General features: G+C 42.2%; 1 protein-coding gene across 1 annotated transcript in view; it reads right to left on the minus strand.

Annotated features, from left to right (window-relative positions):
• Nucleotides 1-16962, minus strand: part of STX2 (syntaxin 2) — a 41769-nt gene that overhangs the window by 12047 nt on the left and 12760 nt on the right. Inside the window, exons 2-9 of the mRNA XM_012558026.2 lie at nucleotides 16702-16776; nucleotides 12396-12495; nucleotides 7942-8016; nucleotides 4603-4676; nucleotides 3809-3917; nucleotides 2352-2425; nucleotides 2122-2259; nucleotides 644-754 (exon numbers count right to left, since the gene is read on the minus strand). Of these exons, the coding sequence (XP_012413480.1) occupies nucleotides 644-754; nucleotides 2122-2259; nucleotides 2352-2425; nucleotides 3809-3917; nucleotides 4603-4676; nucleotides 7942-8016; nucleotides 12396-12495; nucleotides 16702-16722 (702 nt within the window). The 5' untranslated portion in view covers nucleotides 16723-16776. The remainder of the gene's footprint in view (nucleotides 1-643; nucleotides 755-2121; nucleotides 2260-2351; nucleotides 2426-3808; nucleotides 3918-4602; nucleotides 4677-7941; nucleotides 8017-12395; nucleotides 12496-16701; nucleotides 16777-16962) is intronic.

Below are 16962 nucleotides of genomic sequence, written 5' to 3' on the forward strand. Positions count from 1 at the left end.
AGAGACTTCATCAGCCTGAGACCAGAAGAACTAGATGGTGCCTGGCTACCACCAATGATCACCCTGACAGGGAACACAACACCGGGTCCCTGATGGAGCAGGAGAAAGGTGGAGTGCAGAACTCAAATTCTAGTAAGACCAGACTTAATGGCCTGAGACTGGAGGAACCCCAGAAAGCATGGCCCCTGGATTCTCCATCAGCCCAGAACTAAAATAATTTCCAAGGTCAACTCTTCAGACAGGGATTGGACTGAACAGTGGGACATAAAGTGGTACTCATGAGGAGTGTGCCTCTTAGCTCAAGTAGATACAAGAGACTAAACGGGCAGCTTCTGTCTGGAGGTGAGATGGGAAGGCAGAGAGGGTTAGGAGCTGGTTGACAGGACATGGGGAATCAAGGCTGGAAAGGAGGAGTGTGCTGTCACAGTATGGGGAGAGCAATTAGGGTCACATAACAATGTGTGTATAAACTTTTGTATGGGAGACTAACTTGAAATGTAAATGTCATTTAAACTACAACAATAAAAAAAAACAAAAAAACTTAATTCTTGGAAAACCTTATAACCAGGCTTACAGTAACATATTATAACTTGATACCAGATTTACAGAAAAATGCACTTTAATTCTTAAAAACCAAACTCACCCTTCTTGCCTTGCTGTGATATTTAATAGCTTTTTTAGTTTCTTCTTTAGCATGTTCTACATAGTCTGTGGCATTCGTAACATTTTTTTCTATGTTGTTGATCATTTCACCCTTAAAGTAAAAAGTTTCAAATTCAGAAGACATTTTGAAATGACTTGATTAGGCATCTGAAGATAACCACGAAACATCAGTGAAGTTTTTATACAAACATGAAGTGCATGTAATGGATTCTGAATATGTTTATTTTCACATTTACAGAGAGGTGAAAGGTAAGACCCACTATAAATGTGCTAACAGAAAGCACTTGAAATTCTATTTATATTTTAAAGAGAACTAAGAGGAGTGGGCAGCAATGCTGACATTAAAGGTATATCAATGAGATGCTGAGATATGCTTTAATGTGTGAGCATTCTTGTCAAAGATGAGCACAGTGAAGGGAAGGAAGTTTGCTTTAAGTTAAGCTAATATTTTACTATTATGCACAAACATACAATATACAACAAATGGCATCTTTTCTAACGGGTAGAAAATTGTTGCTATTTCTTTAAAATATCAGTAAACTAAATGTAACTTATGCTGGACACTGAGTTAATTAATGAGCAAAAACATAAACGGAGGTGACCCCAGCGAAATGTTAGGGAGAAGACATGTTACCTGGTTTTCCGTCCCCGGCAGACATACTCTGCAGCAGTGAATAATAGTAAAGCATTGAAGAGTGACGGACAATCAACGTGTTCATTCAGTAATGTAAACTTACTGCTAAGTTTTAACTACACATATATTTTGAATTAGATGAGCCAATATAACACAATACAAATACTTCTAAAAGTAAACCATGAAACAAAGCTAAGAATACAGCGATTTTTCTAATGGAGCTTAAAATAATACCATTGGTATAAAACAGTTAGAATTAAGGTCTAAGATATTGTACAATCTTTGGTTATTACAAACATAGTCTAAGACTCTTACTGTCTAACTGGTTTCCTTTGGAATACTTCCTGAGAATAAGAAGCTGGTGGTAGTCACATCCCATTCTCCCAATTCCTCACATCATGGATGGCAATGGGTCCACCCAAAATTAAAAAGATTAAAGTTGTGCCACACCCATCCCCATGCAGCTATTGGTTTTTTCTGACAAATTCATGGCATCTAAATTTTCATGCACATTTTTATGATAGAGTTCCTCAAAATAAACAATGCTCTTCAAAAGGCTGGAGAGGCATGCAGAGAATGAGTCCTGGGCCTACAGCTGCCCAACACGCTGCCTATGAGCGGGCCATTGCTTAATGAAGCAGACCAGCCCCCTGCTGTCGGCTATCTGTTTCCAGTGCTTCCATATCACATTTAACACTGCAATGAATTTTTGAATTTTGAGACTGGACCCAAAACAATGGTTTTCCCAGGTATAACAGGCTCAAATATGAGATTTTCCCCACGACAGGTTATCTACTTCAGAGAATTAGGATTTGCGTGATTACCTGAGTCTCAACAAACATAGCCATGTCCATAAACATCTCATGCAGCTCTCGTATGCTGGTCTCCAATTTCATGATATCTTTGTGACGTGACTCAATCTCATTGAGAGCTTGTCTTGTGATCTGTGAATCTGATATAATCTTTGAAAAGCACACAAGAGAGAAATATGAAGTCATGATGGGTGTGGAAGCTAAGGGCAAACTGTAGCTAAATGAAGACATGTTGCACTCACATCTGAGGTGAAAATGGAAGGGTTCCCACTCTCCAGCATCTCTTCTAGCTCATCATTGGTGGTGGTTTTTCCAGCTAAAGATTAACAAGAAGAAGATCTATCTATTCAGAATGTTTTAAAATGAGGACCTTTTCAACCATAAGTTCACAACTAAAATCCAATTAAGTTGTTAACATTTTCAAACAACGTTTTTCTAATCCTTTCAAATGTATTTTCTTAGGCAAGTATTAATGATGAGAAAAAAATAACAGATGATTAAGAATTGGGAAGAACTGGAAAACATCCATGAAAAACTTTACAGTTTTTTCATAGACCCAAGAGAATTAAACTGTGGCTGAGTGATTTAATTGCAAGCCAAAACAAGACCCTAAAATATGTACAGGAATACAAAAATATCCACCACCAAACAAGGCAGAATTCCCAATGTCTGGCATCCAGAGATCACCCGGCACACAAAGAGACAGGAAAACGTAATTCCTAATGAGGAGAAAAATCAACAGTCGAAACCAGCACAGAACACAGATGTTAGAATTGTCAGACAAGGATTTCAGAACACAGATGTTGGAATTGTCAGACAAGGATTTCAGACGGCTCTACCTGTACTCCCAACGTTCAGGTAGGCTGAGCCATGGAAGATAGAAAAAGACCCAAAGAGAACCTCCGGAGATGAAGACGATAATGTCCGAGAGTAAAAACACACTGGAGGGGATGAAAGGCAGATTAGAAAAGGGATACAAAGATTTATAAGAATTTTATAACAACTAGAAGTACATCTGTGAGTTGTAGGATGACGTCAGCCCACCTAACACACCTGTGATTAGTCTCTGAAGGAGATGAAGTGGCGGGGGGGTCAAGAGCTGTGAACGAGCTCAGAGTTTACCTACTTGCACGCTAACAAGTCACAGCTGAGGACCCCCGAGTTTATGGAACCCTGATCTTGTATAGTGGAGAGACAGCAAGCCTGACTGAGCTTCACCATGAAAGCAAAGTGCCTTCGGCTCTGGACGGAGACACTACCTCTACCTTTGCAGGCTGTCTGCTGCAAAACCATCCTGGAAAATGTCACCCAGAACCAAAGGGTGGTCAGCGTCTCTGCTCACAAGACTCGCAGAGATCTGTGGGGAATTCCTCCGGACCCAGGGCAGGAGGGGTTGGGGGCAGACAGAAAAAAATGTGTGAAGAAATAATGGTGAAAATGTTTCCAAATTTGATTAGAACTCTAATACTAATGGGAATTAAAAGCAATTTGAAGTCCACTCACCTAGAACTTCCTGAGAGACATAATAACAGGTTGGGAAGATTCAAAGAGCAGTAAGTTATGAAAGGTCTTTGGGTTTTATAATACTGGTAAAACCAGGGATGGAATTACTCTTTTGAAGTTAATGTACTTTGAAGTGAGGCCCTAAGGAAGAAAAGTATGTCTTTAACTCATGTAAAACTTGCAATCACTCACTCACTTATTTCCAGCTGACGCTGTATGCGCCCTTTGCTCCGCTCCCGAAACAGAGTCTGTGCCTCGTTATATTCTGTCATCACTTCCACAAACTTCCGAGACAGCACTGAATGCTAACAATGTAGAAAAATCAGAACAATATGTGGCGGTCATTTCTTCCATTGAGGAACATTACTTTTCAGAAACTGAAACTATCACACTACTCCTTCAATGGGAAATGGGAACAGCACCAGCTCACTCCATTCTCACAATCACCCTACTCTACTATTAGGTCCTCGATTTAAAGAAGAGAAAGCCACGACTTGAGGGTGGTGGTGACAGGCTCTATGAGTAAGATGGGAATCGGGTTTGGAACCCAGGCAGGCTGGCCCCAGAGCCGGCACACTTAGCTGCCACCTTGTCAGGTAGAGTCCAGGACTCATCTCCAACCTTCCTGCACCATAAGCCACCACATGATGACCTGGCCACCAATGCTGACATGATTTGGAAAATTCTCTGCGCTTCAGAATATAAGTCTGTTGATAGGCTGAATGCAGTGTTTTTCCTTTGTAATAGAGATGGTGATCTGTTCCCATAAAGATTAGAGCCTAGAAAACCCTAGGGGCAGTTCTACTCTGTCACTTGAGGTCGCTATGAGTCAGAATTGACTCAACGGCACCCACAACAATAGTCTATGAACACTGTATCCTTTTTATGCAGAAACGTGTATGCACATGACAGCAAAGATGGACTTATCTCTAGCCTGCGACTCATCCTGGGGCACTAATGACTTCAGTCTAGAGCGGCTGCTCCGCAAACCTGGGTCCGTCGTATCCGAAGATCCACGGATGTCCGGTTGCCACTCTCATCCTGATCAAAACTCTGTTCAATAGCTAGGAACAAACAGAAGACAGTTACCTTTTAAATTAAAAACGGAAGTTTTTCAGCCCAAACCTCAAATTGCTTTTCCGTCTTATCTCTGAATAATATCTCTTCATAAAGCAAATGAACAGGTGACCTTTTAAGGTAATCCACTAAAAAGATCATCCATCAAGAGGAAACTTTGCTTTCTCTCTCTGTTTCTCTCTCTATATATATATATGTGTGTGTACGTATATCTACTTATAGAAAAAAACAATGGAAAGGTAACTCAGTTATGCTTGAAGGGAAGGAGGAGCGAGGTGGAGGGACAGGGAGAGAAGCTGGACTTCTCTGACTATACCTGGCTTTATAGACTTGACTTTGGAATGACGTGAATGACCTGACAAAACTAGAAAGCAAAACTAACGTTTTAAAAAAGCAATCCCTAAAAATCAAAAATAAAAGGGAACAAAAACACCTAACTGCACCTCAAGGTGGTAACATAATCACACAGAGAACTATGCAAAGTGACTTTAAAACCCAATAATTTTGATTGTCTATCCCAAGTGGGATATACCTAAAGACAAAAAGAACAACAACGATCACAAACTGTTTTTAAGTAACCCTATTCGTTTTTATTATCATTGTTGTCCGTTAAGTGAAAGTTTACAATTCAAGCTAGTCTCTCATACAAAAATTTATACACACATTGCTATGTGACCCTAGTTGCTCTTCCTATACTGTGACAGCACACTCCTTCTTTCTACCATGGATTTCTCATGTCCATTCAACCAGCTCCTGACCCTCTCTGCCTTCCCATCTCGTCTCCGGACAGGAGCTGCCCATTTAGTCTCATGTATCTACTTGAGCAAAGAAGCACACTCTTCATGAGTTGTCATTTTATGTCCCACAGTCCAGTCTAACCTTTGTCTGAAGAGTCGGCCTCAAGTCACACTATTCTTGATAACAGATGTCTGCATCATCATTCGGAATGCACTGTGTGTGTACTACAGCATAAAGCAAATGGGCAACTATCTCAATGTCCTTGAGAACCAGGATTTGGGCCATAGTTGGAAGGAGACACAGATGTGATTATCTTTCAGGTTAAGTAAAAATCCTCAGTTCTTAACTTGGAAATATCAGTAGGAATTCATGACTCACCTTATCTTTAAAAAGAAAAAAAAAAGTCCTAGCTCTGCCCACTGAAAGGGCCTAAAAACAATGGTCAAATCATTCAGTGCGTAGCAATATGTGCCTCGAGCACCCGAATCTTGGGCTCAAAAACAATTATCTAACAAAAGGAACAGGACTCCCTGGAGAAGTGGCTGATTCTAGGTCTGGGGAGGGAAATGTATGACATGGACCGGGACCATCCTGTCTTGCCAGAAGGCAGGAAGACCATCAAAGGCCACAAGGGCCATGTCAAAAGGACTCAGGTGTCACCCTGCACAGGCTCCGGCAGGCCCCAAATGGGACACTGAGGAGAAGACCAGTGGATGGACACGTGTTAGATATGTCCAGATCCAAGTGTTCATAACAATAAACCAGAAACAAAGGTCTCACTGGTCATCTCTGCAGGGTGCTAGGGAGCCAGCCATGAGAACAGCATACGAAGGCAAAGAATCCAGCACCTGTCCCATCTTTCCCAGGCAGTCTGTACCTCAGGAAACCACAGGTGAAGAGGGAACCATTCCAGCTCGTACATAAAGAATGAATAAAAAATTAGGATATCACTGTTTACAACTCCTAGTGGATTTACGGAGCGTTGTGATGACAGAACCAGATGTTCTGTCTTGCCATTAAAAAACAAACCCCCCTGAGCAAAGGGCAAATGCTCAGTGGCACAAATGAGCGGTTTCCGCACCAAAAGGTAAAAGTGCTGGGGGAAAGACCGAGGGAGAACCTGATCTGAAAAGTCTTAAATGGTGTACCAGCCAGCCATAGTGTATGGTCCTTATTGGGATCCCAACTGAAACCACCTGTAGACACACACACACATACAAATCACGAGACTGCTGGGGAAATGTAAACTGACTGGCTATTAATAAAAAGATTATATATTATACAGTACAGGGGCCCTGGAAACCCTGGTGGCACAGTGGTTAAGAGCTACATCTGCTAACCAAAAGGTCAGCAGTTCAAATCCACCAGGTGCTCCTTGGAAACTCTATGGGGGCAGTTCTACTCTATCCTATAGGGTTGCTATGAGTTGGAATCAACTTGACAGCAACAGGTTAATAGGAGCCCTGCATGCGCAGTGGTTAAGGCACTGAGCTGTTAACTGAAAGGTCAGAGGTTCGAACCCACGAGCCGCTCCAAGGGAGAAAAATCTGACAGTCTGCTTCTGTAAAGATTCCAGCCTTGGAAACCTTATACGGCAGTTTCCCCCTGTCCTACAGAGTTGCTGTACAGTTGGAATCAACTCAGTGGCAACGGGTATACATTATACTTTAAATATGTTTACTAATAATGTACTAATATTAAATAATTGTAATTAATTTCATTTAGATCTAACAATAGTACAGTGACTATGTTTTTTGGGAAAAGCAGTCCCTGTGTTTGAGAAAGGCATGCTGACGTGCAACAGCGAAATGCTATGACGGGAGGTGGGTGGAGTGGGCAGGCTGCACTGAGAGCCGTAGGAGCCGAGGGTGAGGACACTGAGTGTGGGGGCAGCCTCTCTGCCTCCACGTGTGTTTGACCTTTTCCACAATAAGAGTTTTTTTTTTTTAAATCTGCAAGGAGCTTGTTCTTGATTTCATGGTCTTTTGTAAAAATTAAATACAAGGCGTCTTCCTACTATATCAAGAAAAAGCAACTTATGCTCAAGCCCCTTACAACAGCTATAAACACCCCAGAAAGCACGGCTGTTAAAGCCGAACAATGAGCACCATAAAACTAAGCTGAATTGCACTTAAAGTTTAAAAGAACCCACCAGCTGAAATAACCAGCCAAGAAAAAAACCAGTAATACATTTTAAAGATTTCACCTTCTCAAACATTTGCAATCTAGCCAAAAAAGTCATAAAAATATAACAGTAGAAAGAGATTAATAATTTATAAGCAAGTGCTTAATCCTGTTGAGTGTGAATTAGTGCTTTTCTCCTAAATTTAAGGATTAACAACCATCCAGAATAACTCACAGGTTTACTGTCCTAGGTACATGCAAATAAGTTATTTTAAAGTGGTCACGATCTTGATCTTCGAAAATATAAAAGGAGGAAAAATTAAAAAGAAATTAGCAGTTACCCATATTCCCACCATCAATAACTAAATATAATCAAAACTTTACACTTACACTTCAACTTGGCTCGAATTTTATTAGCAGTTTTCTTGATTTCTTTGTTTAGATCTTCAAGCTCTTCTTTTATCTCTAAAAATTTTTTAAAAAAAGGCATGTGAGCAATGGCATTCAACATAAACAAAGTCCAATAAATTTAAAGGCGACATTAATACTCAACTTGAATTATATATACACAAGTTGTTTTGTTTTTTCTCTCGAGTAAACCCTGCATAGCTGGGGGTCCCGGGCCAGCAGCTTCCATACCGCTAACACAAGAGGAGCTCTGTCCCACCCCACCTACCAGCAGCAGCTCGCTGGGGTGGGTGGTCCAGCCTTTTGTCTTAACCACGTGTGAGTGTGAGCAGTGCTGATCTGTACTAACTCACGGAGGACACAGCTGACTAAATCACTTCTATCACCTAGACCTCAAAAAGGAAAGCAGAGATTTAACCCTATTCTGAAAAAGCGGTCTCCTGGGTTTTTCTTTCCCATCTACTATCCAATCAAGAAACATCAACACCACATGACAGCAATGCACAAAGCCTAGTGATCCCCACCGTGGGTGTTCTTTTATTTCTTTAAATCCAAGAGCCTGGCTTCTCTGACGGTCAGGCAGCAAGCAGGAGGCATCGCACTGGACCTAGTGCACCCACAGATAGACACAGTCAGCTTAGGGGGACAGGCCCACGAGGCCTGACTCACTAGTATAGAGGCAGCCAGCTAGATGCCAAGCGCTGATACTCTGCAAGGTGCTAAGACTTGGGTGCCGGCCAGCTGTCACCATCGAGCAGCATCTGCCTTGGTACCGCTTCAGAGACCAAGCACACAGCAGAAATACTCCCCTGCACGCCAGCCCCATTTCTGCACTACTTCTGTGGTGAATGGGATCGTACGGAAAGATGTCTCCTTCCTTTGGGGAGACGCTGTAGGGACAGCAGTGGACCCCCACCCCCACCTTAGGGTCCCTGTGGTCATTTGACAGACCCTGAACTTACCCCCTCACTGGATTTTCAAATTTCTTGGCATAGATGAGTGAGCACCTCTAGCACTGCATCCGCTAGTATTCCGTCAATTCCTGGAACCTTGTTTCTCACCAATGTCTTCAGTGCAGCTTGGACTTCTTCCCTCAGTACCATCGGTTCTTATCATATGTTACCTCCTGAGATGGTTGAACTTCGACCAATTCTTTTTGGTACAGTGACTCTGTGTGTTCCTTCCACCTTCTTTTGATGCTTCCTGCATTGTTTAATATTTTCCCCATAGAATCCTTCACTATTGCAACTCGAGGCTTGAATATTTTATTCAGTGCTTTCAGCTTGAGAAATGTCCAGCATATTCTTCCTTTTGTTTTTCTAACGCCAGGTCTTTGCATATGTCATTATAATAATTTACTTTGTGTTCTCGACCTGCCCTTTGAAATCTTCTGTTCAACTCATTTACTTCATTTTTTCCATTTGCTTTAGCTACTCTACGTTCAAGAGCAAGTTTCAGAGTCTCTTCTGACGATCCATTTTGGTCTTTTCTTTCTTGCCTGTCTTTTTAATGACCTTTTGCTTTCTTCATGATGTCATTCCACAACTCTTCTGGTCTTCGGCCATCAGAGTTCAATGCATCGTATCTGTTCTTGAGGTGGTCTCTGAATTCAGGTGGGATATACTCAAGGTCATACTTTGGCTCTTATGGAGTTGCTCCAATTTTCTTCTGCTTTAGTTTGAACCTGAATATTAGCAACTGATGGTCTGTTCCACAGTCGACCACTAGCCTTATTCTGACTGATGATCTTGAGCTTCTCCGTTGTCTCTTTCCACAGACGTAGTCCATTTGATTCCTGTGTATTTCATCCAGCGAAGTCCATGTGTATAGCTACAGTTTATGTTGTTGAAAAAAGGTAATTGCAATGAATATGGTATACCCCACCTTTTATTTAAGTCTTAATTTCTCTCATTAATGTTTTGTAGGTTTCAGTGAAGAGGTCTTACACATCTTTCGTGAGATCTATTCCTAGGTATTCAATGTTTTGTGATGTGAATGTAATGGTACCTGTTTTAAATTTTATTTTCTGTTATTAGTATACAGAAATGCAAAGTAATAAGTAAATCACTTTCCTAAATTAATTATTAATTATAATAATTTGTAGATTCTGTTGGATTATCTATGTACCAGATAATGACATCTGTGAATCATTAGAGTTTTCTCTCTCAGTCCTATGCCCTGGCTAGGACCTGCAATCCAATGCTGGATGGAAGTGGTAACAGAGGGCACTCATATCACTCCCAGTGGTAGGGGGAAAGCTGAAAACGACTATGTTTTTGTGAAAAAAAACTATTTGGAGTAGCCTTATGTTGGTGTCTGTATCTCAAAAGAATTATTGTGAATTTAAAGACCTGAGCAAGTTTCTATCGCCTAGTGACTTTAGGCCACAACTAAAAACGAAACAACGGGGAGTATCTGGCTCTACATTCGACCTTGGTGAGTAGCGTCTGGGGTCTTAGAAGCCTGTGAGCAGCCATCTAAGATACTCCACTGGTCTCACCCCTTCAGGATCAAGGGAGAATGAAGAGAACAAGATAGAAGGAAAAGGTTAGTCCAAAGGACTAATAGACCACAGCTACTACGGCCTCCACCAGACTGAGTCCAGTACAGCCAGATGGTGCCCGGCTACCACCACTGACTGCTCTGACCGGGATCACAACAGACGGTCCCGGACAGAGCTGGAGAAAAATGGAGAACAAAACTCTAACTCACAAAAGACCAGACTTACTGGTCTGACAAGAGACTGGAGAAACCCTGAGACTATGGCCCCCGGACACCCTTTTAGCTCAGTAATGAAGTCACTCCTGAGGTTCACGGTCCAGCCAAAGATTAGACAGACCCATAAAACAAAAGGAGACTAATGGGGCACACCAGCCCAGGGGCAAGGACTAGAAGGCATAAGGGACAGGAAAGCTGGTGACAGGGAACCCAAGGTCGAGAAGGGGAGAATGTTGACATGTTGTGGGGTTGTTAACCATTGTCATAAAACAATATGTGTACTAACTGTTTAATGAGAAACTATTTGTTATGTAAACCTTCATCTGAAGTACAATTTTAAAAAAAGGAAGAAGAAAAAAACAATAGAAATAAAAATAAAACCCACTGCCTTCTAGTTGATTCCAACTCACGGTGACCCCATGTGTTAGAACAGAACTGCTCCAAAGGCTTTTCTTGACTATAATCTTTATAGAAGCAGATTGCCAGGCCTTTCTTATGCTGCAACTAACCAGGCCTTGTGTAAAGCACTTACATAAGCTATTTCATATCCTCCTCACAATGATGGCATGCATCAGGTACCATTAGAACCCATTCAGAGATGGGAAATCTGAGGCCACAGAGGTCAAGTAAATTGGGAGGATCCTTATTCAGTAAATGACATGCACTAGGACTTAGGTCTAAGTCTGTCTGCCTCCAAAGAAAAAATAAATCAAAAACAGTCTTCATACTGAAAACAAATTAAAGATTAACCTAGAAAGTGGTAACAGATATGTTAAGTTTTTAAGTCGGCATGATCAGAAAACGAGCTGTTCCACAAAAGTGGTATTTTTCAACTTTATTCCCTTAAGCATTAAAATTGTTAAATTTCAACGAAGGTATGTCAATATCCATACTCCTTGCATTTACACCCAGCATGCAGCACGTAACGTAGCCTTTCACCAACAAGACAGGGTCAGTGTGGCCAAGCATCACCCCGGGGCTGCACTGGGCCAGCTGTCCCCAAGCCAAAGGATGCGCCCCGCTAGATGGTTTGGCTTCTCCACGCTTTTCACTCTTTTCTTCTGTCGGCTTCTTATCCATCTTCACTCAACAACACGTTACAAGCGGAAGAACACGCTGTTGGGCCTGGTCTGGGGACGGCGGCCGAGCTGCGGTCTCTGGTTCCTTTGGATCTTCTCCTCCGTGAAGGGTCCAGACTGCAGAAACACTTCCTTGGACTAGCCCCCCGACACCTGGCTAATTAATGTCATTTTCTTACCTGCTGTCCTCAACAGACATCTGGAACTGCATGTTCCATATGGAAGCCTTTTTTAGCCTTTTCTTCACCTTCACATCTGCTCATGAAGTACTGCTTTCCAAACCAGTCTCCTATTAACTGCCTTCTGAGCACAAGGTCCTGTCACTCCTGTGTAGCTGCAGACACAATGCAGGTCCAAGGTCCGCAAAGTCCCCCTCGGTGCTTGTGGGTACCATGCGCCAGTGGTCCTTGCCCTGTCTAGACACCAGGGTCCTGGGGGGGCTTTAAAGAGGCCACCCTGAGCCTGGGCCCCAGCCCACCCTAAGCGAGCCAGAAGCCCTGGAGCTGAGCACCTCTAGGTACGAGATCCCAAGGCAGCCGCAGGAGCAGCCAGGGCAGAGCAGCTGTGCTTTAGAGGGCAACACGAAGAGGCACACAGACAGACAGATGTATACACATTTGTGTAAGACCAAAAACTTACTTCCTTCTGGGTTTGGTGCAGAAAGAATGATGCTGTGGTTTTTCTTTACTTCTTCGACATACTGAGCAATTTTAGCTATACTGTTTCTAATCTCCTCAACCTAGAAGAGATGTAAAAAGTCATCATAATTGTGGCAAATTCAAAACTGCTACAGCAATCTTCATTACCTAAAAAGGAAGGAGGAAAATGGAAATGAATGAATGATCACCACATGAAGATGTAAAAGCATTTTCCCTGTCTCATACTGATAATCATTTAACATAAAAGACAAAGAGAAATGTACTGTCTTACGATGTCTACCTTTATGACTAAGGCGGTATCAGCCAATACTCACCAGCAAAACCTAATGGGCTGCATAAACATCTACCACCAAGACCCAAGGATAGCCAGACAATCCCAACTAGAAGCATACTATCACGATGTACGTACTACGCAGTCTAGTCCAGAAGTAAATTCACCCTGAAGAATATGCTGGCAGTAATATTCTCAAGTGAGGAGGTCTTCATAGTTTACAAGGTCAAGTTTTCATGTTCGTTATCTTTGATCTGATAGTGTCAACCAGTCAGTTTGTTTCAAAACGTAATTACTCATTAGCAAGATTTGCCAGATGGATTCATGATATCTTCAAAAACCTGCGGTCTCCTGAGCAATGGGCTCCAAATACATCCACGTCCTAATTCCAGGACCTGTGACTGGTATCTTATATGGCAAAGGAACTTTGTAGATATGATTAAATTATGGATCTTGACATGGGAGAAGGCCATGGATTATCCAGGTGGGCCAATGTAACCACAAGTGTCCTTATAAGAGGGCGGCAGAAGGAGGTCTGACTAGAGAAGAAGGTAATTTGACCATGGAATCAAGATGCTACGCTGCTGGCGTTGAAGATGGCGGAAGGCGCCACAAGCCAAGGAATGCCAGCGGCCTCTAGAAGCTGGAAAAGGCAAAGAACGGATTCTCCCCTGGAGCCTCCACAAAGAACGCAGCCCCGCCAACACCTGGCTTTTGGCCCAGTGAGACCCATGTGTGTCAGACTTCTGACCTCCAGAACTGTACAATAATAAATGTGGGTTGTTCTAAGGCACTAAGTTCGTGGTAATTTGTTACAGCAGCAAGAGGAAAGTAATCCACATGGCACCATAAATGTTTTTATGAAAAAAAGTTTTCTTCCAAAACAGAAATAGATCAGTGAAAACAGAGACAGTGTTCAGCATTTTTTAAAAGCTAATGTCCAGCTGAGGAAAAGACAGCTGGATTCTGCCATCGGCTTCTGTGTCCAGGCTGCTGTGCTGTCACAGACTCCATCAGCCTCTGGAAAACTCCACTGTACGTTCACGAAAGGGCAAGAGTGAAACACGCAAACAACACCTCAGTATTATTATGAAAACAGTTTTGACTCCACAGATTTCTTGAAAATGTCTCAGGGACGCCTAAGGATCCCCGGTCCAAGCCCCGGACATATTTTGAAGATCAAAGTATTAGAGAATCTAACATGAAATTCTGCTTTTTACAGAATAGTGAATGTGTATTTCATCAGGCATGGGTGTTATTTCCCTTTGTACACAATTTCTGTAGAACTTTAGACTCCTCCACGTACTTATAGTTGAATTTAATTTTAGCAATCTTGTAAACACAACACCTTCAAAATAAAAACTGATTCTTTTTAAAGTTTTACCATTTTACTATGAAGGCTTAAACCCAAGTAGTGGTATTTTGGTTTAAGGGAACAGATATATCTGCATTTCAATCTGCCACCTGTAAAATACCATTTCTAAAGTGAGTTCCACGGCACACGTACGTCAAAAAGTAGGAAAAGGTGATCTCAAGTCTTGCAGAGCTCTGCGATATGTACCACTGAGTGCAGAAGCCCCGCTGAGGCTCAAGAAGAAAAGGAAACTGTCGGGCGACCAACTGAGCACTGACAGGGATGTCCTGTGTCCCAATGGTGCCAGCTCCTCTTTGCGCCTGTGACTTCCACGACACAGGGTCTCTTTTCGTCCATCATAACCATCGTCACAAAAAGGAGACCTCCCTGGCCACCAGGTGTGTGCAACACTCTATGTGATATTTAAGATATGAATGCCATTTTCCAAAAAGCATTTGTGATAACAAACATTCACTGCTTCTCTAAGAAGTCGTTTCACAGAAATCGACTGTAAGATCAATTGAGTTCTTAACAAATGAAAGCTTGAGCTTAAGCTACCATACAAATGAATTCAATCACACTCCAACCTTCCTAACACACAAGCGACCTGTTTTTGTACGCATCCCCGCAAACACCAATGCTGTTGTTGCTGGTTGCTGTTGAGCTGATTCCGACTCATAGCGACCCCATGTGACAGAGTAGAACTGCCCCATAGGGTTTCCTAGGCTGTAATTTTTATGGGGGCAGATTGCCAGGTCTTTCTCTGCGGAGCCGCTGGGTGGGTTCGAACTGCCAACCTTTTCTGGTTAGTGGCTGAGCACTTAACTGTTTGCACCACGAGGGCTCCTTAAACACCAACAGCAAAGGTGTATAAGTACTAGATGAACAAAGATTCCAGCTTAACGGTATTCAGTGAATTACAGTACATAATTTTTGAATTAAATTTAACAACATTTAATGCTAGGAGATTCTTTAAAATAAAGAATATATTTTTACAAAGAATTGGTATGGGAGAATTAAGCACCCAGGTAAAGGAGGCATAAAACATAAAAATAATAATTTGACAAAGTGGGTAGGAAGTCTAAGACAATAAACTGTCTTATTTCCAAGGAGTAAAATCAGAAAATCCAGTACTTAACTCCTTTATGCATTATAGTAAATTCTTGTATCTAACAATTTACTTTCATGTTTTTTTCCACTAGATAAAATTAGGAAGTATGATAAATGTTTTAAATCTCATGACCAGACTTATACTTGGTACTCAATAAATCCCGGTTGAATCTGGAAAGCTGATAACTTTTCATCTATTTTTACTAACATATTATGTATTTTCAAATCCGTACATTAACAGACCCAATTAGACTCTCTGTAGGAGTCTAAACACTGAAATAATTATACTTTAGACTCAGCATAAACAAAACCAATCCTGAAAATGAAGTTTTCATCATTAAAAAAATATACTACGGACACGTTTCTTGTCTTCATATTTAGCAAAGGCAAGATATTTGTCCTGTGACTCAATCTCAAAAATTGGAAATTATGTAAAATGTGACAAATCTCACTTGGGTTTAGGACTCTAAGCAGGGTGTGAGGCAGGGACGGCCTAGGGAGGTAGGAGGGAGAGAGAAAGGCTTCCTGTGAAGTCCGAGTGGATGCACAGGCTCAAGGTCAGAGCCAGGAGCCACAGTTACAGACATGGTGGCCCTGTCCCCTCACCTCAGACGACAGCCAGACTGACTGGTGACCAGGCAAAGCAGAGCTTCCACGAGTACACATGTGCTTATGCGTAAGGAGATGACCTGGAGCCCTGGTGGCGCAGTGGTTAAGAGCTCGGCTGCTAACGAAAACGTTGGTAGTTCAAACCCACCAGCCACTTCTTGAAAACCCTATGGGGCAGTTCTACTCTGTCCTACAGGGTGGCTATGAGTTGCAATCGACTTGACGGCAACAGGTTTGGAAAGAGATGACTGAGGAGAAAGTCCACGTGATCTAGTGCCCAATATTCTGAACTGCAGAAACACTCTGAGGAGAGGAATGTGGGCTTCAGTCAGAGATTTGGGAAAGGCACGCTCCGACGTCACACTGGACTCTTCAGCACCACCCTCAGCCCAGGCTGGACAACCACTGTTACCAGTACTTCCACCTTCCAAAGGGCCAAGTGGCCCTGAGCCTGGAGAAAGCCAATGGTCTTCCTGTGAGACCCTTTAAAACAACCAGCACAGGGCATGGTCGTCTCTCTGAGAGGTACCCGAACCTGAAGAAATTGCTATCTACCAACACCTAACCACCAGTTATCCAGAGAAGGATGTGCACGTTAGTTAGCAGGCAGAACCACCTTGCCAAGCAGGGCCCTAACCTGTCTGCGTAAAGCCTCTCATCTGGGGAGGAGAGAGGCTCCGCCGTGTTCTATGTACACAGCTCTACCATCCTCACCCAACCTCTCCCAAGTCTATTACCGGGAACAACGTTTGCTTTTGTTTTCAGTATTAACTGATACTTTGATAGCACTAAAAATCCTAGAGAACTTATATACTTCAAACAGTAACTTTTAAAAACTGTATTTTCAGTATTATTTAGTACTGTGTCAGATCTGATAAAGGCACAATTACGTTCATGTTAAAGACAGAAGCCTGTGTCTGGGTCTCTGTAAATGACTCTTACCTGGTGGAAGAAATCATCCATAAAATGGTCCTTTTCAACAACAACAGCTGTGTCTCCATCATCATTTTTCCTACACTGAAATGCAAAATGGAAAATTCAGTTTTTAAACCTCAGTGTAGGTATGAACAGTAAATTGAAAGACAAAAGCAACTGAATGCCTCCAAGATCTCAAGTCACTAGCTTGAGCACCAAACTGTTACAAACTGGCAGTTCCTATCACCTGTGGCAATTCACTCTGCAACATTTTCAAGAGAACAGATT

The sequence above is a fragment of the Trichechus manatus genome, unplaced genomic scaffold (assembly GCF_000243295.1).
Source record: "Trichechus manatus latirostris isolate Lorelei unplaced genomic scaffold, TriManLat1.0 scaffold00131, whole genome shotgun sequence".
Lineage (NCBI taxonomy): Eukaryota > Metazoa > Chordata > Mammalia > Sirenia > Trichechidae > Trichechus > Trichechus manatus.